This window comes from Nerophis lumbriciformis, linkage group LG13 (assembly GCF_033978685.3).
Source record: "Nerophis lumbriciformis linkage group LG13, RoL_Nlum_v2.1, whole genome shotgun sequence".
NCBI classification, from domain to species: domain Eukaryota; kingdom Metazoa; phylum Chordata; class Actinopteri; order Syngnathiformes; family Syngnathidae; genus Nerophis; species Nerophis lumbriciformis.
In genome coordinates, this window is record NC_084560.2 from 8,429,362 (window position 1) to 8,455,420 (window position 26,059).

At 31.2% G+C, this 26,059-nt stretch overlaps 1 protein-coding gene across 1 annotated transcript in view; it reads left to right on the forward strand.

Annotated features, from left to right (window-relative positions):
• Nucleotides 1-26,059, forward strand: part of LOC133613876 (E3 ubiquitin-protein ligase SH3RF3-like) — a 325,501-nt gene that overhangs the window by 271,685 nt on the left and 27,757 nt on the right. The window contains exons 5-7 of the mRNA XM_061971746.2: nucleotides 277-392; nucleotides 13,237-13,407; nucleotides 20,603-20,859. Of these exons, the coding sequence (XP_061827730.1) occupies nucleotides 277-392; nucleotides 13,237-13,407; nucleotides 20,603-20,859 (544 nt within the window). The remainder of the gene's footprint in view (nucleotides 1-276; nucleotides 393-13,236; nucleotides 13,408-20,602; nucleotides 20,860-26,059) is intronic.

Consider the following 26,059-nt stretch of genomic DNA (forward strand, 5'->3'; position numbering starts at 1 on the left):
GACTGATGTAAGGCAAACTGCGTCGTGATGCAATTTCCGCATGTCTGTGATGAAATATAGCGTCTTCAAAATAAGCCACAAAAATACGGCGGGGGCCGCTTTTTTAGCGTCCCTGATATATTTCCCAATCACCACTTCTGACGGGTCTATTTAAATAAAACACTTTTTATAGCCAAGAGTGTTTTTTGTGTCTGCTGCTTAGTGCCCAGGATGCATTTGGAGATTTAAAAAGCTTGCAGACACAAAGAGAGTAATATGTTTTCTACATGTCTGCAGGACACATCGTCCCCGGGGCCCTCGCCCTCCTCGGCAGGGGGGCCGCTGCCTCCAAAGGTGGCCTCCATAACCTCGGAGCTGTTGGCCCATGCCAAGGTGCAGCTGCCGCTCAACATGTGAGTAGTTCTCCTTCCTGTAAACTACCCTATATTCCCGACTATAGAGCGTTCCGGTATATAAGCCACACCCACTAAATTTTAGAAGAAATAAACATTTTCTATATATTAGCCGCACCCAGTCGACAGATAAGTACGTTGTGAAATGAGGTATTTACACAGAAAATGTAAATGTTAGAAGATTTCTTTCCATACACAAATGTAATCCACAACCCCTAGCTCAGTAAAGTATGATGAGGTGGAACAAAATGATGTCAACTGGAGTGGGGTCGAACCCAATACCTTGAATTCCAAGTCAACAGTCATAACCACTGAGCTATCCTCGGTCTTGTGTAGATGTGATTGTGTTCCATCATTGACTATTAGACAATGTATTTTGGATTATTTTTATCTTTAGTATTTACTTAATTTTTCCACTACATGTTACTCAAACAACTAGCACATAACATTACTCTGTGTGGGGGAGAAGAAACACCCCACAATGTATGTCATTTTGACGCCATACAGCCAATTTACTGATTCCCTGTATGGGGTTTGAACTCAGTACCCCTGTATTAGGAGCCCGCAGTGTTGACCATTGAGCTATCCTGGGTCCCGTTAAGGTTTGGTTTTCGCTTATATACAAATGTAATCAGTGCTACTATGATCGAGGCGAAACAAAAAACAAGATCTTCCAAATTATGGATTTGAACCCAGTAGTACTGCGTGAGAGGCAGCAGTCTTAACCATTGAGCTATCCTGGGTCTTGTTGAGATATCATTTTTCATAATATACAAATGGAATCTTTAAACTATGATAGGTGAAACAAGAAACTAGTTATTCCAAGTTATGGATTTGAACCCAGTATTACAGAGTGAAAGGCAGCAGTCTTAACAATTGAGCTATCCTCGGTCCCATCAACACATGATTTTCGCTCATATACAAATGCAGTCATTAAACTATGATAGGTGAAACAAAAAGCTAGTTATTCCAAGTTATGGATTTGAACCCAGTTTTACTGACTGAGAGGCAGCAGTCTTAACCATTGAGCTTTCCTCGGTTTTGTTGTTAGTGTAATCTTCTGGCTCATTCACTAATGTAATTGTGACACCTGTCACAGTAACCTACGGTTGAGGTGGAACACAATTTTGAAACTAAGTTACATATCAAACCAATTCGGATTTCAACCCAGTACCCCTAGAACGAAAAACTAATTATACCAACTTATGGATATGAACCCACTTTCACTGACTAAAAGGCAGCAGTCTTAACAATTCAGCTATCCTGGGTACCATCAAGACCTGATTTTCGCTCATATACAAATGCAGTCATTAAACTATAATAGATGAAACAAAAAACTAGATCTTCCAAGTTACGGATTTGAACCCAGTAATAGCGAGTGATAACAATTTAGCTATCTTCAGTCTTGTGGTAAGTGTAGTCTGGCTCATTCACTAATGTAATCGTGACATCTGTCGCAGTAAACTACGATTGAGGTGGAGCAAAATTTTGAACGTAAGTTACATATCAAACCATTTGGGATTCAAACCCAGTATCGCTGTATTGGGAGCCCACAGTGTTAACCATTGAGCTACCCTGGGACCCTCCAAGACGTGTTTTTCCCTCATATACAAATGCAATCATTAAACAATGATAGAGGTGAAACAAAAAACTAGATATACCAAGTTATAGATTTGAACCCATGTTTACTGACAGAGAGGCAGCAGTCTTAACCATTAAGCTATCCTCAGTCTTGTTGCAGGTGTAATCTGGCTCATTCACTAATGTAATCATGACACCTGTCACAGTAAACTATGATTGAGGTGGAACAAAATGTTAAACCTAAGTTACATATCAAACCAATTGGGATTCAAACCCAGGACCTCTGTATTGGTAGTCCACAGTGTTGACCATTGAGCTATCCTGGGTCCCATCAAGACTTGATTTTCGCTCATATATATATGCAATCATCAAACTATGATAGGCGAAACAAAAAACTAGTTATACCAAGTTATGGGTTTGAACCCATGTTTACTGACAGAGGCAGCAGTCTTAACCATTGAGCTATCATTAAAACAATGATAGGTGAAACAATAAAATTGATCTTCTTGATTATGGATTTTAACCTCGTAGTACTGACTGAGCGGCAGCAGTCTTAACCATTGATTGGGTCTCTGCAGGTTTCAACATGTCTAATTCAATACTTTTTTTAAGACCATCTTGAAAATAATGTAAGACAATTTCACATCCATACGGACAAAAAATACAACAAAGTAAAATCAGAGGTCCAGAATGAATTTTAGGTATATTAATTAATTCACTGCTCTTTCACATTGGAAAACAAAATGGTTAAATTAACAAAATACACCAGGAGCTTCTCTAGTGTAAACTAATTGACTTTTTTTTTTAGCAAACATCGTAACAGACAATTTGCAAATTTGCCATTTAAGTGTTTTCTTGCAAAAGGTGCAGTGTGCTTCATATCACGTGTTTCATCAACATCAGTAGCAGTGTTGTAGATACTTTCTGACAAGTATGGAAGAATCAACAAAGCAGGCTTCGTACCAAAGCAAGTTTTAATTGTGATGAGACCGAACTTTTCTAAAAAAAAAAAAAAAAAAAATGCCAGAGCAGGCTTTATTTTGTTTATTTATTTATTTGTATTTTTTTATTTTGTCCTGTCCAGCTACTCTAGCAAATCATATTGTTGATGTAGATGATACAAATCATATTGTTGATGTAGATGATACACATCATATTGTTGATGTAGATGATACACATCATATTGTTGATGTAGATGATATAAATCATATTGTTGATGTAGATGATACAAATCATATAGTTGATGTAGATGATACACATCATATTGTTGATGTACATGATACAAATCATATCGTTGATGTAGATGATACACATCATATTGTTGATGTAGATGATACAAATCATATCGTTGATGTAGATGATACACATCATATTGTTGATGTAGATAATACACATCATATTGTTGATGTAGATGATACAAATCATATTGTTGATGTAGATGATACAAATCATATCGTTGATGTAGATGATACACATCATATTGTTGATGTAGATGATACACATCATATTGTTGATGTAGATGATACACATCATATTGTTGATGTAGATGATACACATCATATTGTTGATGTAGATAATACAAATCATATTGTTGACAGACAATATGACAGAATCAGCAAATAGGATATGTACAAATATAGTAGTAAAAGTGAGAGAACACCTATTTCACAGCGGAGGAAAATACACTACCTCTCTTCCAGCATGTCTTTCAAGGCACACACACACACACACACACACACATACACACACACACACACACACACACACACACACACACACACACACGGACCCTCCCCCCCGCCCCCTTCCTTCTCTCCCTCTGTCTGCTACCTTCTCTTCAGCTCCTCGCCCGAGCGGGTTCTACTTTTTTAAATGTATATTATTGCAGCAGTATGGTTATTAAAGTTAAGGACTTTTGTGATGTCTGATCGTTTGTGAGGGCACCATAGGGACTTGCTAGAGCAGCGCATACAGCACAGTTCTGTTTATCAAACAGTGTTCAAAGTGTACACACTTTCACTAAAATATGCACTTTTGTCCAGGCTGGAACACTTAACTCATATTTACATTATTTCTTATGCAGAATTTAGCTTCACTTTACAAACTTTTCAGTTTATGAACCCCGTTTAAGAACCATTTAAGTTTGTAAATCGTGTGCACTCTAAAAACATCCATCAAGGTTTTATGTACACACTGTAAGTATATATGTAGTATCTAGTAACATTCATAATAACATGTAATATTTACATATTTCCATCAGTTGGGTCCTGCAGTCCAACTACTTTAGAAACACTCATCTACAGAATTAACTCTGAACTGGATTCAGTTTTTTTGGGGGGAGGGCTTCTATTGTGATTTTCATAACACCTCCATGCTAACATTGGAGATTAACTTTGTTTTAAAATTTCCTCCAAGTTGAGGATAGGACAAGTGTTATTTAAGATGTCATTTGTCGAGATGATAGAGGTGTTGTGACGGTGAAAGTTTCTGCCAAAGTTTCCATCACTTCAGCTGCTTTTACAACCTGGCTGTAACATTTCCTCAAATGTCAAACCATCTCCTATGTTTTAGTCCTAAGGTGTGCAAGTGTCCTTAAAGGGCAACTGCACTTTTTTGCAATGTTGTCGACCATTCATAATCCTTAAGTAAGACAAGAACACATATGTTTTTTACATTTTTTTTTATGCATTCTAAATCCTAAATAAACGCTAGCAAAAGTCAGCTAACAGTCAATCTAGTCCATGTATAAAGCACTTAAAAAAACATCCAAAAACCTCCATCAAGGTTTTATATACACACTGTAAGTATATATGTAGTATCTAGTAACATTCATGATAACATGTAATATTTACATATTTTGATCATGCTGTAAGTATATATGTAGTATCTAGTAACATTCACTATAACATGTAATATTTAAATATTTTGATCATGCTGTAAGTATAAATGTAGTATCTAGTAACATTCACTATAACATGTAATATTTACATATTTTGATCATGACATAAGTATATATGTAGTATCTAGTAACATTCACTATAACATGTAATATTTACATATTTTGATCATGACATAAGTATATATGTAGTATCTAGTAACATTCATGATAACATGTAATATTTACATATTTTGATCATGCTGTAAGTATATATGTAGTATCTAGTAACAATCATAATAACATGTAATATTTACATATTTTGATCATGCTGTAAGTATATATGTAATATCTAGTAACATTCACTATAACATGTAATATTTACATATTTTGATCATGATTTAAGTATATATGTAGTATCTAGTAACATTCATAATAACATGTAATATTTACAAATTTTGATCATGCTGTAAGTACATATGTAGTATCTAGTAACAATCATAATAACATGTAATATTTACATATTTTGATCATGCTGTAAGTATATATGTAATGTTGTAACATTCTTAATAACATGTAATATTTACATATTTTGATCATGCTGTAAGTATATATGTAATATCTCGTAACATTCACTATAACATGTAATATTTACATATTTTGATCATGATATAAGTATATATGTAGTATCTAGTAACATTCATGATAACATGTAATATTTACATATTTTGATCATGCTGTAAGTATATATGTAGTATCTAGTAACATTCATAATAACATGTAATATTTACATATTTTGATCATGCTGTAAGTATATATGTAATATCTAGTAACATTTACTATAACATGTAATATTTACATATTTTGATCATGATATAAGTATATATGTAGTATCTAGTAACATTCATAATAACATGTAATATTTACATATTTTGATCATGCTGTAAGTATATATGTACTATCTAGTAACATTCACTATGAAATGTAATATTTACATATTTTGATCATGATATAAGTACATATATAGTATCTAGTAACATTCATAATAACAAATAATATTTACATATTTTGATCATGCTGTAAGTATATATGTAGTATCTAGTAACATTCATAATAACATGTAATATTTACATATTTTGATCATGCTGTAAGTATATATGTAATATCTAGTAACATTCACTATAACATGTAATATTTACATATTTTGATCATGATTTAAGTATATATGTAGTATCTAGTAACATTCATAATAACATGTAATATTTACATATTTTGATCATGCTATAAGTATATATGTAGTATCTAATAACAATCATAATAACATGTAATATTTACGTATTTTGATCATGCTGTAAGTATATATGTAATGTCGTAACATTCATAATAACATGTAATATTTACATATTTTGATCATGCTGTAAGTATATATGTAGTATCTAGTAACATTCACTCTAACATGTAATATTTACATATTTTGATCATGATATAAGTATATATGTAGTATTTAGTAACATTCATGATAACATGTAATATTTACATATTTTGATCATGTTGTAAGTATATATGTAGTATCTAGTAACATTCATAATAACATGTAATATTTACATATTTTGATCATGCTGTAAGTATATATGTAATATATAGTAACATTCACTATAACATGTAATATTTACATATTTTGATCATGATTTAAGTATATATGTAATATCTAGTAACATTCATAATAACATGTTAAATTTACATATTTTGATCATGCTGTAAGTATATATGTAGTATCTAGTAACATTCAAGATAACATGTAATATTTACATATTTTGATCATGCTGTAAGTATATATGAAGTATCTAGTAACATTCACTATAACATGTAATATTTACATATTTTGATCATGATATAAGTATATATGTAGTATCTAGTAACATTCGTGATAACATGTAATATTTACATATTTTGATCATGTTGTAAGTATATATGTAGTATCTCGTAACATTCATAATAACATGTAATATTTACATATTTTGATCATAATGTAAGTATATATGTAGTATCTAGTTACATTCACTATAACATGTAATATTTACACATTTAGATCCTGATATAAGTATATATGTAGTATCTAGTAACATTCATGATAACATGTAATATTTACATATTTTGATCATGCTGTAAGTATATATGTAGTATCTAGTAACAATCATAATAACATGTAATATTTACATATTTTGATCATGCTGTAAGTATATATGTAATGTCGTAACATTCATAATAACATGTAATATTTACATATTTTGATCATGCTGTAAGTCTATATGTAATATCTAGTAACATTCACTATAAAATGTAATATTTACATATTTTGATCATGATATAAGTATATATGTAGTATCTAGTAACATTCATAATAACATGTAATATTTACATATTTTGATCATGATGTAAGTATATATGTAGTATCTAGTAACATTCATAATAACATGTAATATTTACATATTTTGATCATGATTTAAGTATATATGTAGTATCTAGTAACATTCATAATAACATGTAATATTTACATATTTTGATCATGCTGTAAGTATATATGTAATATCTAGTAACATTCACTATAACATGTAATATTTACATATTTTGATCATGATATAAGTATATATGTAGTATCTAGTAACATTCATAATAACATGTAATATTTACATATTTTGATCATGCTGTAAGTATATATGTAATATCTAGTAACATTCACTATAACATGTAATATTTACATATTTTGATCATGCTGTAAGTATATATGTAGTATCTAGTAACATTCATAATAACATGTAATATTTACATATTTTGATCATGCTGTAAGTATATATGTAGTATTTAGTAACATTCATAATAACATGTAATATTTACATATTTTGATCATGCTGTAAGTATATATGTAATATCTAGTAACATTCACTATAACATGTAATATTTACATATTTTGATCATGATATAAGTATATATGTAGTATCTAGTAACATTCATAATAACATGTAATATTTACATATTTTGATCATGCTGTAAGTATATATGTAGTATCTAGTGACATTCATAATAACATGTAATATTTACATATTTTGATCATGCTATAAGTATATATGTAGTATCTAGTAACATTCACTATAACATGTAATATTTACATATTTTGATCATGATATAAGTATATATGTAGTATCTAGTAACATTCATAATAAAATGTCATATTTACATATTTTGATAATGCTGTAAGTATATGTGTAGTATCTAGTAACATTCATAATAACATGTAATATTTACATATTTCCACCATTTTAAGCTGGTCAACCACTAGTGGGGGCACACAGTCGCTGATCATCAACGTGGTTGTCTTGCTCTGCAGTGGCCTCATGTACTAAGAGATGTGAGGATTTCCGACTAAAAATGTACGTATGTTTAAAAATCCAGAAAATATTGTACGCAAGAAAACATTTGTATGTATTGTAACATACTAACGTACTTTTTCTTTTTTTTTTCTTCGCAATCTATTCTGCCAATAAAGCACTCTAAAAACATCCATCAATGTTTTATGTACACACTGCAAGTATGTATGTAGTATCTAGTAACATTCATAATAACATGTGATATTTACATATTTCCATCATTTTAAGCTGATCAACCACTAAGGGGGGCACTCAGTCCCTGATCATCAACGTGGTTGTCTTGCTCTGCAGGGGCCTCATGTACTAAGAGATGTGAGGATTTCCTACAAAAAATTGCTGTATGTTCAAAAATCCAGAAAACATTGTAGGCAAGAAAACATTTGTATGTAATGTAAAATATTTAAGTGTTTCTTTGTTTTACTTTGCAATCTATTCTGCCAATAAAGCACTCTAAAAACATCCAAAAACCTCCATCAAGGTTTTATGTACACAATGTAAGTATGTATGTAGTATCTATTAACATTCATAATAACATGTAATATTTTTGATCATTTTAAGCATACGGCGACAGACGCATCACAACGTTTACTACTAAGAATTGTTTTAGTTACATTGTAAAACATACGGCAGACTTGATGAGAGACAACAAAGACCACTTTGGGACAAAGGATGATCCAGAAAGTTCTATTTTTGAGCCTGAATATAAGGAGGATGATCTACAAGTTTTACAAGCTGTGTGCTAAACAGATGCAGCTTTAGTCAAACACTAAGCATCATGTAGCAGTATTGCTAAGTGCTAAACAAGATATACAAACATAATAAAACAATCACATACTGTACAATGTCTGCTCTCAATGGGATACAGACTGATGGGATGTTTATATCTTCCCCTTTACATCAACAATTCATCATAATCCTCACAAAGGTTTTTTTTTAAAAATCGGGTTTTTCACGCCATATTCGGGTCTAAGTTGGATGTCAAAGTTGACCAACTTGTGGTTTTATGTCCACAACCTTCTACTATCCAGGTGAGAAACATGATTTATAATCTAGAATTAACTTTCACCAACTCAGAGACGATGCGGCAGCTCAATATGTCGATATAGCAGCATAAGCTCGTTAGCGCTATAAAAGTAGTTCCTCTGCGTTAGCGCTTATAATAACAATATCACTAATACTTGTTAATATTCAGGTCTTGACATGTAAATGGAGTATTGTTGGCACTTTTTTATGGGTGAATAGTGCACTCCCGTTATCTGCATTGGTAGCCACCTCCGACTTGCCTTATTTTACGATTTATAATGTATAAAGGAGTGTTAATGATAGGCAAATATTCCCTTTAATGTGTGTAAATATTTGCGTGTCCCCACAATGTCTGAAGTGCCGATGAGGTTGGACATTTCAGTCTTTGACCCTGGCAACTATTCCTGTTGCCATGGGAAGACGGGATACCGTCCCCACCATCTGTTACCACGGCAACCGAGAGGCAGCGCATATAGAAGCGGTTCACTCCGCGGCCTGGTCGCCAGCAACAACGTCACGAGCTCGTTGGTGACGGTAACGTATGGAATGTTCCGTGCAGGAGCCCACTCAAGCACACGCTGCTAAAATTATTTCATGTTTTTTGGAGGCTCGGTGCTTTTAAAACGAGCCTCGATGTGAATTATTATTATTATTATTATTATTATTATTATTATATTGATTGGCTTCTCTTGGAGCAAATAATGTTCGGTCACAGCAACCTTGTTTTCTCATAGCTCTTAGAAATCAATATAAACATTATAAGTAACCATCCCTAAATAACCCTGATGTTTTCAAATAAGCTTTTCATTTTATTACCCCTCCCCCCATATTGGTGTCGATATCAATGTGTAGTCATAATCACAATGTCTGCGGTATCACTGACATATACTTCACAGGAGCTAGGCGTGCCAAGTTGAACAAAGTTTTTAATGTACATCTATTCATCCAGCAGAACGTGACTTTTCGGTCACGTCCGTATCCTCTCTCCCCTCCTGCTCCCGGCCGCTTACTGTTAAAGACAACAGATGATTAGATTAACACGTACCACCTGTGAAATCTAATCACTGTGTCTCGCCGTCAGCACTGCCACTGCCCCCGTCTGATGGTGCTCTGTCCTCAGCACCATGGACAGAGGCGGTGACCTTTGCTCCTGCAGGCAGCGCTGGCCACATCTCCCTCCACAACTTCATATCAGTTTGGAAGGAGAGCTGATCATCTAAAAGTGCTTAAATGACAGTTTTGATGGTGGATGAAGCCACTTTTGCCGCCAGGCAAGGGTAGAAATTAGGTTTGTACTGTATACCGGTACTAGTATAGTACCGCGGTACTAATGAATCCAAAATGGTACTATACTCTGTTTGAAAAGTACCGGTTCCTAAGCACCGGTCATGACTTTGCTGGTTTTACAAGCAGAGGAGCATGTTTGGCAGCGCACACACACAGAGTACTTACAAGCAGACACTGTGTATAGACAGAAAAGGGAAAACGGACGCATTTTGGTGTAAAAAGTAAAGATAAAGGTGAAGTTATAACACAGTCTGCAGTGTTTTAGCTACTTCTAAATCACTAATCTTGGCCTCCATGGCGACGAATAAAGTATGTTTCTTACAAGTAGCATTATCACTGGAGGACGAGGAATAGCTAAACATGCTTCACTACACACCGTAGGAGGATACAATAGCTCACCGGCATCAAAATGTAAACAAATGCCATCCACTGTAATGATACCAAGTACAGGAGTGTATCTAGTCGATACTACTATGATTATATCGATATTTTTTGGCATCGCAAAACCTTCTTTTGTTTAAAAAAAATGTATATTATGTTTATAAAGTCAGGAAATACGTCCCTGGACACATGAGGACTTTGAATATGACCAATGTATGATCCTGTAACTACTTGGTATCGGATCGATACCTAAATGTGTGGTATCATCCAAAACTAATGTAAAGTATCAAAGAAGAGAAGAATAAGTGATTATGACATTTGAACAGAAGTGCAGATAGAAAATGTTAAAAACGGAAAATGAGCAGATATTAACAGTAAATGAACAAGTGGATTAATAATCCATTTTTACAGTTTGTCCCTCATAATGTAGACAAAATAACAGGTGTATAAATGACACAATATGTTACTGCATACTAATTAGGAGCCTTTCTTTGCTTATTTACTACTAAAAGACAAGTTGTCTAGTATGTTCACTATTTTATTTAAGGACAAACTTGCAATAATAAACATATGTTTCATGTACCCTAAGTTTTGTTGTTAAAATAAAGCCAATAATATCTAGTAACATTCACTATAACATGTAATATTTACATATTTTGATCATGATTTAAGTATATATGTAATATCTAGTAACATTCATAATAACATGTAATATTTACATATTTTGATCATGCTATAAGTATATATGTAGTATCTAGTAACAATCATAATAACATGTAATATTTACATATTTTGATCATGCTGTAAGTATATATGTAATGTCGTAACATTCATAATAACATGTAATATTTACATATTTTGATCATGCTGTAAGTATATATGTAATATCTAGTAACATTCACTATAAAATGTAATATTTACGTATTTTGATCATGATATAAGTATATATGTAGTATCTAGTAACATTCATAATAACATGTAATATTTACATATTTTGATCATGCTGTAAGTATATATGTAATATCTAGTAACATTCACTATAACATGTAATATTTACATATTTTGATCATGATATAAGTATATATGTAGTATCTAGTAACATTCATAATAACATGTAATATTAACATATTTTGATCATGCTGTAAGTATATATGTAGTATCTAGTAACATTCATAATAACATGTAATATTTACATATTTTGATCATGCTGTAAGTATATATGTAGTATCTAGTAACATTCACTATAACATGTAATATTTACATATTTTGATCATGATATAAGTATATATGTAGTATCTAGTAACATTCATAATAAAATGTAATTACATATTTTGATAATGCTGTAAGTATATGTGTAGTATCTAGTAACATTCATAATAACATGTAATATTTACATATAATAATACAAATGTTTGTGGTCCCCTTTATTTAGAAAAGTGTATTTTTATTGAAATACATTTTGGTACTGGTACCGGTACCAAAATATTAGCATTGGGACAACACTAATAGCATGTAATCAAATGAAGAAAAGTCATAAATTGCACTTTCATTGACACATACTTATACCCCGAACACCTCTCCTTTACATCATAACACAAAGATAATACATGCTCTTGTTCACATCTGTCATCATTTGTAAAAACAACCATACAAAAAACAACCTCACAGTTTACAACAAAATGCTCTTATGCATAAATATAATACACATAGTGGCCACCTTATTGGCCGTGTGAGCAGCTTTGATTGCTCCAAAGCCACTTTTTAACTTCAACTGTGAACGAAGACTAATCTGTTAGACTTTTCAAGTTTGTTGCGAGGTCGTTCCATTCCTTTATGGCTTTATATGAAAAAGGCCGATCGTGCAAAATAGTTTTTACCTGAAGGCCGGTGTGTTTTGTAGTTGTCGCAGCAGATGTAAACTGGACAAAGTGCTTAAGTGGCGCTGGTGAAGTGTCTTTTTAGGATTCGACGGGCCATTCGTGTTGATGCTAATCTTTGAATGTTAGCAAATTTCAACAAAAGACGCTAACAAATGATACGTCGACATATTTGCATTTTTCTTTACGACATTTTAGTTTGAACCGTTTAAACACATAATGATGGGACTGTGTGTAGCTTGTTGTTACAGCTCTGTCCAGTAGGTGGCTTATTAACACCCTTTGCAGTAGTTTGGTCATGTGGAATGTTTTGGTTCATGTCGCACAACCCTTGAACATATTGGTTCCTAACTGGTTCCTAACTGGTTCCTTCTTGTCGGCTGGTACTTCCTCAGCTACCTGGCTCTGTACGCCTACAAGCCGCAGAAGGCGGACGAGCTGGAACTACGGAAAGGCGAGATGTACCGTGTGACGGAGAAGTGTCAGGACGGATGGTTCAAAGGCACCTCGCTGAGAACGGCCGGCTCCGGCGTCTTCCCGGGAAACTATGTCACCCCTGTGTCCAGGTCAGTGTGGCCCTTTACTTTCGAACAATAGAAAATGCATCTATTTTTTTTATTTATTTTATTTTTTTATTTTTTTATTTTTTTATTTTTTTATTTTTTTATTTTTTTATTTATTTTAAATTTTTTTATTTTCTTAAATGTATTAATTTCTAAGGTGGAACATTGAACACCACTAGTAGAACTAACCTAAGGTGGAACATTGAGGAACACCACTAGTAGAACTAACCTAAGGTGGGACCTTGAGGAACACCACTAGTAGAACTAACCTAAGGTGGAACCTTGAGGAACACCACTAGTAGAACTAACCTATGGTGGAACCTTGAGGAACACCACTAGTAGAACTAACCTAAAGTGGAACCTTGAGGAACACCACTAGTAGAACTAACCAAGGTGGAACATTGAGGAACACCACTAGTAGAACTAACCTAAGGTGGAACCTTGAGGAACACCACTAGTAGAACTAACCTATGGTGGAACCTTGAGGAACACCACTAGTAGAACAAACCTAAGGTGGAACATTGAGGAACACCAGAAGTAGAACAAACCTAAAATGTAACCTTGAGGAACACCACTAGTAGAACTAACCTAAGGTGGAACATTGAGGAACACCACTAGTAGAACTAACCTAAGGTGGGACCTTGAGGAACACCACTTGTAGAACTAACCTAAGGTGGAACTTTGAGGAACACCACTAGTAGAACTAACCTAAGGTGGAACATTGAGGAACACCTCTAGTAGAACTAACCTAAGGTGGGACCTTGAGGAACACCACTTGTAGAACTAACCTAAGGTGGAACCTTGAGGAACACCACTAGTAGAACTAACCTAAGGTGGAACCTTGAGGAACACCACTAGTAGAACTAACCTAAAGTGGAACCTTGAGGAACACCACTAGTAGAACTAACCTAAGGTGGAACATTGAGGAACACCACTAGTAGAACTAACCTAAGGTGGAACATTGAGGAACACCACTAGTAGAACTAACCTAAGGTGGAACATTGAGGAACACCATTAGTAGAACTAACCTAAGGTGGAACATTGAGGAACACCACTTTTAGAACTAACCTAAGGTGGAACCTTGAGGAACACCACTAGTAGAACTAACCTAAGGTGGAACCTTGAGGAACACCACCAGTAGAACTAACCTAAGGTGGAACCTTGAGAAACACCACTAGTAGAACTAACCTAAGGTGGGACCTTGAGGAACACCACTAGTAGAACTAACCTAAGGTGGAACCTTGAGGAACACCACTAGTAGAACTAACCTATGGTGGAACATTGAGGAATCCACTAGTAAAACTAACCTAAGGTGGAACATTGAGGAACACCACTAGTAGAACTAACCTAAGGTGGAACCTTGAGGAACACCACTAGTAGAACTAACCTAAGGTGGAACCTTGAGGAACACCACTAGTAGAACTAACCTAAGGTGGAACATTGAGGAACACCACTAGTAGAACTAACCTAAGGTGGAACCTTGAGGAACACCACTAGTAGAACTAACCTAAGGTGGAACCTTGAGAAACACCACTAGTAGAACTAACCTAAGGTGGAACCTTGAGGAACACCACTAGTAGAACTAACCTAAGGTGGGACCTTGAGTAACATCACTAGTAGAACTAACCTAAGGTGGAACATTGAGTAACATCACTAGTAGAACTAACCTAAGGTGGAACATTGAGGAACACCACTAGTAGAACTAACCTAAGGTGGGACCTTGAGGAACACCGCTAGTAGAACTAACCTAAGGTGGAACATTGAGGAACACCACTAGTAGAACTAACCTAAGGTGGAACCTTGAGGAACACCACTAGTAGCAGTATTTAGAATATATATATATATATATATATATATATATATATATATATATATATATATATATATATATATATATATATATATATATACTAAATACTGCTATCACGTGTACATATTTGTTTAATTACTAAATACTGCTACCCTGTGTATATATTTGTTTAAATACTGCTATCACGTTTATATATTTGTTTAAATACTGCTATCACGTGTATATACAGTATATGTTTAAATACTGCTATCACGTGTATATACAGTATATGTTTAAATACTGCTATCACGTGTATATATATATATATATATATATGTTTAAATACTGCTATCACGTGTATATATTTGTTTAAATACTGCTATCACGTGTATATATATGTTTAAATACTGCTATCACGTGTGTATATATATATATATATATGTTTAAATACTGCTATCACGTTTATATATTTGTTTAAATACTGCTATCACGTGTATATACAGTATATTTTTAAATATTGCTATCACGTGTATATATTTGTTTGAATACTGCTATCACGTGTATATACAGTATATTTTTAAATACTGCTATCACGTGTATATATTTGTTTAAATACTGCTATCACGTGTATATATATGTTTAAATACTGCTATCACGTGTATATATATGTTTAAATACTTCTATCACGTGTATATTTCTGTTTAAATAGTAAATACTGCTATATGGGCACAGATAATGGGTGTGTGAGAAAAGGTGAGAAGCAGTACTGCAGAATGAGGTGTATTACTGTGAGATGAAGTACTTGTACGTGTGTACTCCTGCAGTGTGAGATGAAGTACTTGTACGTGTGTACTCCTGCAGTGTGAGATGAAGTACTTGTACGTGTGTACTCCTGCAGTGTGAGATGAAGTACTTGTACGTGTGTACTCCTGCAGTGTGAGATGAAGTACTTGTACGTGTGTACTCCTGCAGTGTGAGATGAAGTACTTGTACGTGTGTACTCCTGCAGTCGTTCACATCAAATGAGACAATTTGTTTTATCTGCACGGCTTCCTTCTGCAAACCTCCTACATGCTAACTAAGCAGCTAGGCTCACACACACACACACACACACACACACACACACACACACACACACACGCACACACACACACGCACACACACACACACACACACACACACACACACACACGCACACACACACACGCACACACACACGTGTAATGGAGTGGTTATATTCTCCCAGTGATTAACCAGAAGCACTTAGCACTGAAATATACTTTAGTGTGCATAATAAATATTTATCACACACTTTGGACTAAACTGTTGCTTTTATGTTTGGAATTCATGTTTGCTCTTCTTTGCCTGCTTGTTGAGTTCTGTTTATATATATATATATATATATATATATATATATATATATATATATATAGGGCAGCACGGTGGAAGAGGGGTTAGTGCATCTGCCTCACAATACGAAGGTCCTGAGTAGTCTTGGGTTCAATCCCGGGCTCGGGATCTTTCTGTGTGGAGTTTGCATGTTCTCCCCGTGACTGCGTGGGTTCCCTCCGGGTACTCCGGCTTCCTCCCACCTCCAAAGACATGCACCTGGGGATAAGTTGATTGGCAACACTAAATTGGCCCTAGTGTGTGGATGTGAGTGTGAATGTTGTCTGTCTATCTGTGTTGGCCCTGTGATGAGGTGGCGACTTGTCCAGGGTGTAGAACGCCTTCCGCCCGATTGTAGCTGAGATAGGCTCCAGCGCCCCCCGCGATCCCAAAGGGAATAAGCGGTAGAAAATGGATGGATGGATATATATATATACTGCATATATTTATATATATATATATATATATATATATATATATATATATATATATATATATATATATATATATATATATATATATATATATGCAGTATATATATATATGTATATATATATATATATATATACAGTATATATATATATTACTACTTTATATATATACTTGCAGTGTGTATATTGTACATATTACATATTGTTATGAAGGTGTCTATTACTACATTATATATACTTGCAATGTGTATATTGTACATATTACATATTATTATGAAGGTGTCTATTACTACATTATATATACTTGCAGTGTGTATATTGTACATATTACATATTGTTATGAAGGTGTCTATTTCTACATTATATATATATATATATATATATATATATACTTGCAGTGTGTATATTGTACATATTACATATTGTTATGAAGGTATCTGTTACTACATTATATATATACTTGCAGTGTGTATATTGTACATATTACATATTGTTATGAAGGTGTCTATTTCTACATTATATATATATATATATATATATATATATATATATATATATATATATATACTTGCAGTGTGTATATTGTATATATTACATATTGTTATGAAGGTGTCTATTACTACATTATATATATTTGCAGTGTGTATATTGTACATATTACATATTGTTATGAAGGTGTCTACTACTACATTATATATATACTTGCAGTGTGTATATTGTACATATTACATATTGTTATGAAGGTGTCTATTTCTACATTATATATATATATATACTTGCAGTGTGTTTATTGTACATATTACATATTGTTATGAAGGTGTCTGTTACTACATTATATATATACTTGCAGTGTGTATATTGTATATATTACATATTGTTATGAAGGTGTCTGTTAATACATTATATATATACTTGCAGTGTGTATATTGTACATATTACATATTGTTATGAAGGTGTCTATTACTACATTGTATATACTTGCAGTGTGTATATTGTACATATTACATATTGTTATGATGGTGTCTGTTAATACATTATATATATACTTGCAGTGTGTATATTGTATATATTACATATTGTTATGAAGTTAAAGTTAAAGTTAAAGTACCAATGATTGTCACACACACTAGGTGTGGCGAAATTATTCTCTGCATTTAACCCATCACCCTTGATCACCCCCTGGGAGGTGAGGGGAGCAGTGGGCAGCAGCGGTGGCCGCGCCCGGGAATCATTTTTGGTGTCTATTACTACATTGTATATACTTGAAGTGTGTATAGTGTACATATTACATATTATTATGAAGGTGTCTATTACTACATTATATATACTTGCAGTGTGCATATTGTACATATTACATATTATTATGAAGGTGTCTATTACTACATTATATATACTTGCAGTGTGTATATTGTACATATTACATATTGTTATGAAAGTGTCTTTTACTACATTATATATATACATATACTTGCAGTGTGTATATTGTACATATTACATATTGTTATGAAGGTGTCTATTACTACATTATATATACTTGCAATGTGTATATTGTACAAATTACATATTATTATGAAGGTGTCTATTACTACATTATATATACTTGCAGTGTGTATATTGTACATATTACATATTGTTATGAAGGTGTCTATTTCTACATTATATATATATATATATATATATATATATATATATATATATATATATATACTTGCAGTGTGTATATTGTACATATTACATATTGTTATGAAGGTGTCTGTTACTACATTATATATATACTTGCAGTGTGTATATTGTACATATTACATATTGTTATGAAGGTGTCTATTTCTACATTATATATATATATATATATATATATATATATATATATATATATATATATATATATACTTGCAGTGTGTATATTGTATATATTACATATTGTTATGAAGGTGTCTATTACTACATTATATATATTTGCAGTGTGTATATTGTACATATTACATATTGTTATGAAGGTGTCTACTACTACATTATATATATACTTGCAGTGTGTATATTGTACATATTACATATTGTTATGAAGGTGTCTATTTCTACATTATATATATATATATACTTGCAGTGTGTTTATTGTACATATTACATATTGTTATGAAGGTGTCTGTTACTCCATTATATATATATACTTGCAGTGTGTATATTGTACATATTACATATTGTTATGAAGGTGTCTGTTACTACATTATATACATACTTGCAGTGTGTATATTGTACATATTACATATTGTTATGAAAGTGTCTGTTACTACATTATATATATACTTGCAGTGTGTATATTGCACATACTACATATTGTTATGAAAGTGTCTATTACTACATTATATATATATATATATATATATATAAATATATATATATATATTTATATATATATATATTTATATATGTATATATATAATATATATATATATATATATATACTTGCAGTGTATATATTGTAATATTGTACATATTACATATTGTTATGAAGGTGTCTGTTACGACATTATATATATTCTTGCGTGTATATTGTACATATTACATGTTATGAAGGTGTATGTTACTACATTATATATATACTTGCAGTGTGTATATTGTACATATTACATATTGTTATGAAAGTGTCTGTTACTACATTATATATATATATATATATATATATATATATATATATATATATACTTGCAGTGTGTATATTGTGCATATTACAAATTGTTATGAAAGTGTCTATTACTACATTATATATATATATATATATATATATATATATATATATATATATATATATATATATATATATATATACTTGCAGTGTGTATATTGTGCATATTACATATTGTTATGAAAGTGTCTATTACTACATTATATATATATATATATACTTGCAGTCTGTATATTGTAATGAAAGTGTCTATTACTACATTATATATATATATATATATATATATATATATATATACTTGCAGTGTGTATATTGTACATATTACATATTGTTATGAAAGTGTCTATTACTACATTATATATATATATATATATATATATACTTGCAGTGTGTATATTGTACATATTACATATTGTTATGAAGGTGTCTGTTACGACATTATATATATACTTGCGTGTATATTGTACATATTACATGTTATGAAGGTGTATGTTACAACATTATATATATACTTGCAATGTGTATATTGTACATATTACATATTGTTATGAAAGTGTCTATTACTACATTATATATACTGTATATATATATATACTTGCAGTGTGTATATTGTACATATTACATATTGTTATGAAAGTGTCTATTACTACATTATATATATATACTTGCAGTGTGTATAATGTACATATTACATATTGTTATGAAGGTGTCTGTTACTACATTATGTATATATACTTGCAGTGTGTATATTGTACACATTACATATTGTAATGAAAGTGTCTATTACTACATTATATATATACTTGCAGTGTGTATATTGTACATATTACATATTGTTATGAAGGTGTCTAATATTACATTATATATATATATACTTGTGTACATTGTACATATTTTGTGTTTCAGGGCAACATTTGGAGTGTCTGCTCCTCGTGGATCGTGTGTGTCTGGCCCAGGAAATGGTGGAAGTAGTCAGGTGGGAGGTAAAACCTCAGACCCCTCCTCTCCGGCGTCCCCGGGCCCCTCTTCGTCGCGACCTTCCACCCCGCTGGCCAACTCCGTCAGCCCCGCCTCCTCGCCGCAGACGGCGGCGGCGCAGCTGAAGAACTGCTTGCGCTCGGCTCAGCATCCGCTCTCGCAGACACGCACCTCCATGCAGCTGAGTAAGCACTTCTCACATCTCGCTCTATCCGGCAAGGTCATGCAAGGTCATGCAAGGTCGCAGCATTGTATTAGTCACATGACCTGATACAATGTCCCCCTACTGGCCACTTTGCAACGCTGACAGATTAATATTCTTACATTTATTAATCATTCTTCAACTTAAGTGTCTATGTTTTTCTTTTTGTATGCATCCTAGGCTGTAAAATATGGCAAGTAAGAGGTGGCTAACAGTGCAGATTATAAGAGTGCGCCATTCTGCCCATAAAGTACTCTAAAAAACATCCAAAAAGTGCCAACAATACTCCATTTACATGTGGTGACCTGAATATTAACAAGTATTAGTGATTTTGTTATTATAAGTGCTGACGCAGACGGACTATTTTAGCCAAGCTCACTAGTTTATGCTGCTATATTGACATGTTGAGCTGCTGCATCGCCTCTTAGTTGGTGAAATTTAATTCTAGGTGATAAATCATGTCTCTCACCTGGATAGTAGAAGGTTGTGGACATAAACACACAAGTTGGTCAACTTGGGTTGTTGTAGTTTTTCAAATTAATTGATAAGTATTTTATTTAATTTTTTAGTTTTAACTAACTAAACGGTGTATATCTGAAAATATGACATTACTACATGAAAATATGACATTAGTACATCAACATATGATGTTAGTACATGAAAATTTGACATTAGTACATAAAAATATGACATTACTACTTGAAAATATGACAATACTACATGAAAATATGACATTACTTCATGAAAATAGGACATTACTACATGAAAATATGACATTAGTACATCAACATATGATGTTAGTACATGAAAATTTGACATTAGTACATAAAAATATGACATTACTACTTGAAAATATGACAATACTACATGAAAATATGACATTACTTCATGAAAATAGGACATTACTACATGAAAATATGACATTAGTACATGAAAATATGACATTAGTACATAAAAATATGACATTACTACTTGAAAATATGACAATACTACATGAAAATATGACATTACTTCATGAAAATATGACAATACTACATCAAAATATGACATTACTTCATGAAAATATGACAATACTACATGAAAATATGACATTACTTCATGAAAATATGACATTACTACATGAAAATATGACATTACTTCATGAAAATATGACATTACTACATGAAAATATGACATTATTTCATGAAAATATGACAATACTACATGAAAATATTACATTACTTCATGAAAATATGACATTACTACATGAAAATATGACATTACTTCATGAAAATATGACATTACTACATGAACATATGACATTACTACATGAAAATATGACAATACTTCATGAACATATGACAATACATGAAAATATGACATTACTACATCAAAATATGACATTACTACATGAAAATATGACATTACTACATGAAAATATGACAATACTACATGAAAATATGACAATACTTCATGAAAATATGACAATACATGAAAATATGACATTACTACATCAAAATATGACATTACTACATCAAAATATGACATTACTTCATGAACATATGACATTACTACATGAAAATATGACAATACTTCATGAAAATATGACAATACATGAAAATATGACATTACTACATCAAAATATGACATTACTACATCAAAATATGACATTAGTACATGACCGTATGACATTACTACTTGAAAATATGACATTACTTCATGAAAATATGACATTACGTCATGAACATATGACATTACTACATGCAAATATGACATTACTTCATGAAAATATGGCATTACTACATCAAAATATGACAATACTACATGAAAATATGACATTACTACTTGAAAATATGACAATACTACATCAAAATATGACAATACTACATGAAAATATGACATTACTTCATGAAAATATGACAATACTACATGAAAATATGACATTACTACTTGAAAATATGACAATACTACATCAAAATATGACAATACTACATGAAAATATGACATTACTTCATGAAAATATGACATTAGTACATGAAAATATGACATTACTACATCAAAATATGACATTAGTACATGAAAATATGACATTACTACTTGAAAATATGAAATTACTACATGTAAATATGACATTACTACATGAAAATATGACATTACTACTTGAAAATATGACATTACTACATCAAAATATGACATTACTACATGAAAATATGACATTACTACTTCAGAATATGACATTAGTACATGAACATATGACATTAGTGCTTGAAAATATGACATTAGTACATGGAAATATGACATTACTTCATGAAAATACGACAATAACATATGACATTACTACATCAAAATAGGACATTCCTACATCAATATATGACATTAGTACATGAAAATATGACATTAGTACATGAAAATATGACATTAGTACATGAAAATATGACATTAGTACATGAAAATATGACATTAGTACATGAAAATATGACATTACTTCATGAAAATATGACATTACTACATGAAAATATGACATTAGTACTTGAAAATATGACATTAGTACATGAAAATATGACATTACTACTTGAAAATATGACATTAGTACATGAAAATATGACATTACTACATCAAAATAGGACATTCCTACATCAATATATGACATTACTACATGAAAATATGACATAACTACATGAAAATATGACATTACTTCATGAAAATATGACATTACTACATGAAAATATGACATAACTACATGAAAATATGACATTAGTACATGAAAATATGACATTAGTACATGAAAATATGACATTAGTACTTGAAAATATGACATTAGTACATGAAAATATGACATTACTTCATGAAAATATGACATTAGTACATGAAAATATGACATTAGTACTTGAAAATATGACATTAGTACATGAAAATATGACATTACCACTTGAAAATATGACATTACATCAAAATATGACATTACTTCTTGAAAATATGACACTAGTACATGAAAATATGACAATACTACATGAAAATATGACATTACTACATGAAAATATGACATTACTGCATGAAAATATGACATTAGTACTTGAAAATATGACATTACTACTAGAAAATATGACATTAGTACATGGAAATATGACATTACTTCATGAAAATACGACATTACTACATGAAAATATGACAATACTACATTAAAATATGACATTTATTCATGAAAATATGGCATTACTACATCAAAATATGACATTAGTACATGAAAATATGACATTACTTCATGAAAATATGACATTATTACATCAAAATATGACATTACTACTTGAAAATATGACATTACTACATGAAAATATAACAATACTACATGAAAATATTACATTACTACATGAAAATATTACATTAGTACATGAAAATATGACAATACTTCATGAAAATATGACATTACTGCATGAAAATATGACATTAGTACTTGAAAATATGACATTAGTACATGGAAATATGACATTTCTTCATGAAAATACGACATTACTACATGAAAATATGACATTACTACATCAAAATATGACATTACTTCATGAAAGTATGTCAATAATATGACATTACTACTTGAAAATATGACATTACTTCATGAAAATATGACAATACTACATGAAAATATGACATTACTTCATGAAAAGATGACATTAGTACATGAAAATATGACATTACTACATGAAAATATGACATTACTACATCAAAATATGACATTAGTACATGAAAATATGACATTACTTCATGAAAATATGGCAATACTACATGAAAATATTATATTACTACATAAAAATATGACATTACTTCATGAAAATATGACATTAATACATGAAAATATGACATTAATACATGAAAATATGACATTACTACATGAAAATATGACATTACTACTTGAAAATATGACATTACTTCATGAACATATGACATTACTACATGAAAATATGACATTACTACTTGAAAATGTGACATTACTACATGAAAATATGACAATACTACATCAAAATATGACATTAATACATGAAAATATGACATTACTACTTGAAAATATGACATTACTTCATGAACATATGACAATACTACATGAAAATATGACATTAATACATGAAAATATGACATTACTACATCAAAATATGACATTACTTCATGAAAATATGACATTACTACATGAAAATATGACATTACTTCATGAAAGTATGTCAATAATATGACATTACTACTTGAAAATATGACATTACTACTTGAAAATATGACATTACTTCATGAACATATGACATTACTACATGAAAATATGACAATACTACATCAAAATATGACATTACTACATGAAAATATGACATAACTACTTGAAAATATGACATTAATACATGAAAATATGACATTACTACATGAAAATATGACATTACTACATGAAAATATGACATTACTACTTGAAAATATGACATTACTACATCAAAATATGACATTACTACATGAAAATATGACAATACTACATGAAAATATGACATTACTACATGAAAATATGACATTACTACTTGAAAATATGACATTACTACATGAAAATATGACATTACTACTTGAAAATATGAAATTACTACATGTAAATATGACATTACTACATGAAAATATGACATTACTACTTGAAAATATGACATTACTACATCAAAATATGACATTACTACATGAAAATATGACATTACTACTTCAGAATATGACATTACTACATGAACATATGACATTACTACATGAACATATGACATTAGTGCTTGAAAATATGACATTAGTACATGGAAATATGACATTACTTCATGAAAATACGACAATAACATATGACATTACTACATCAAAATAGGACATTCCTACATCAATATATGACATTAGTACATGAAAATATGACATTAGTACATGAAAATATGACATTAGTACATGAAAATATGACATTAGTACATGAAAATATGACATTAGTACATGAAAATATGACATTACTTCATGAAAATATGACATTACTACATGAAAATATGACATTAGTACATGAAAATATGACATTAGTACTTGAAAATATGACATTAGTACATGAAAATATGACATTACTACTTGAAAATATGACATTAGTACATGAAAATATGACATTACTACATCAAAATAGGACATTCCTACATCAATATATGACATTACTACATGAAAATATGACATAA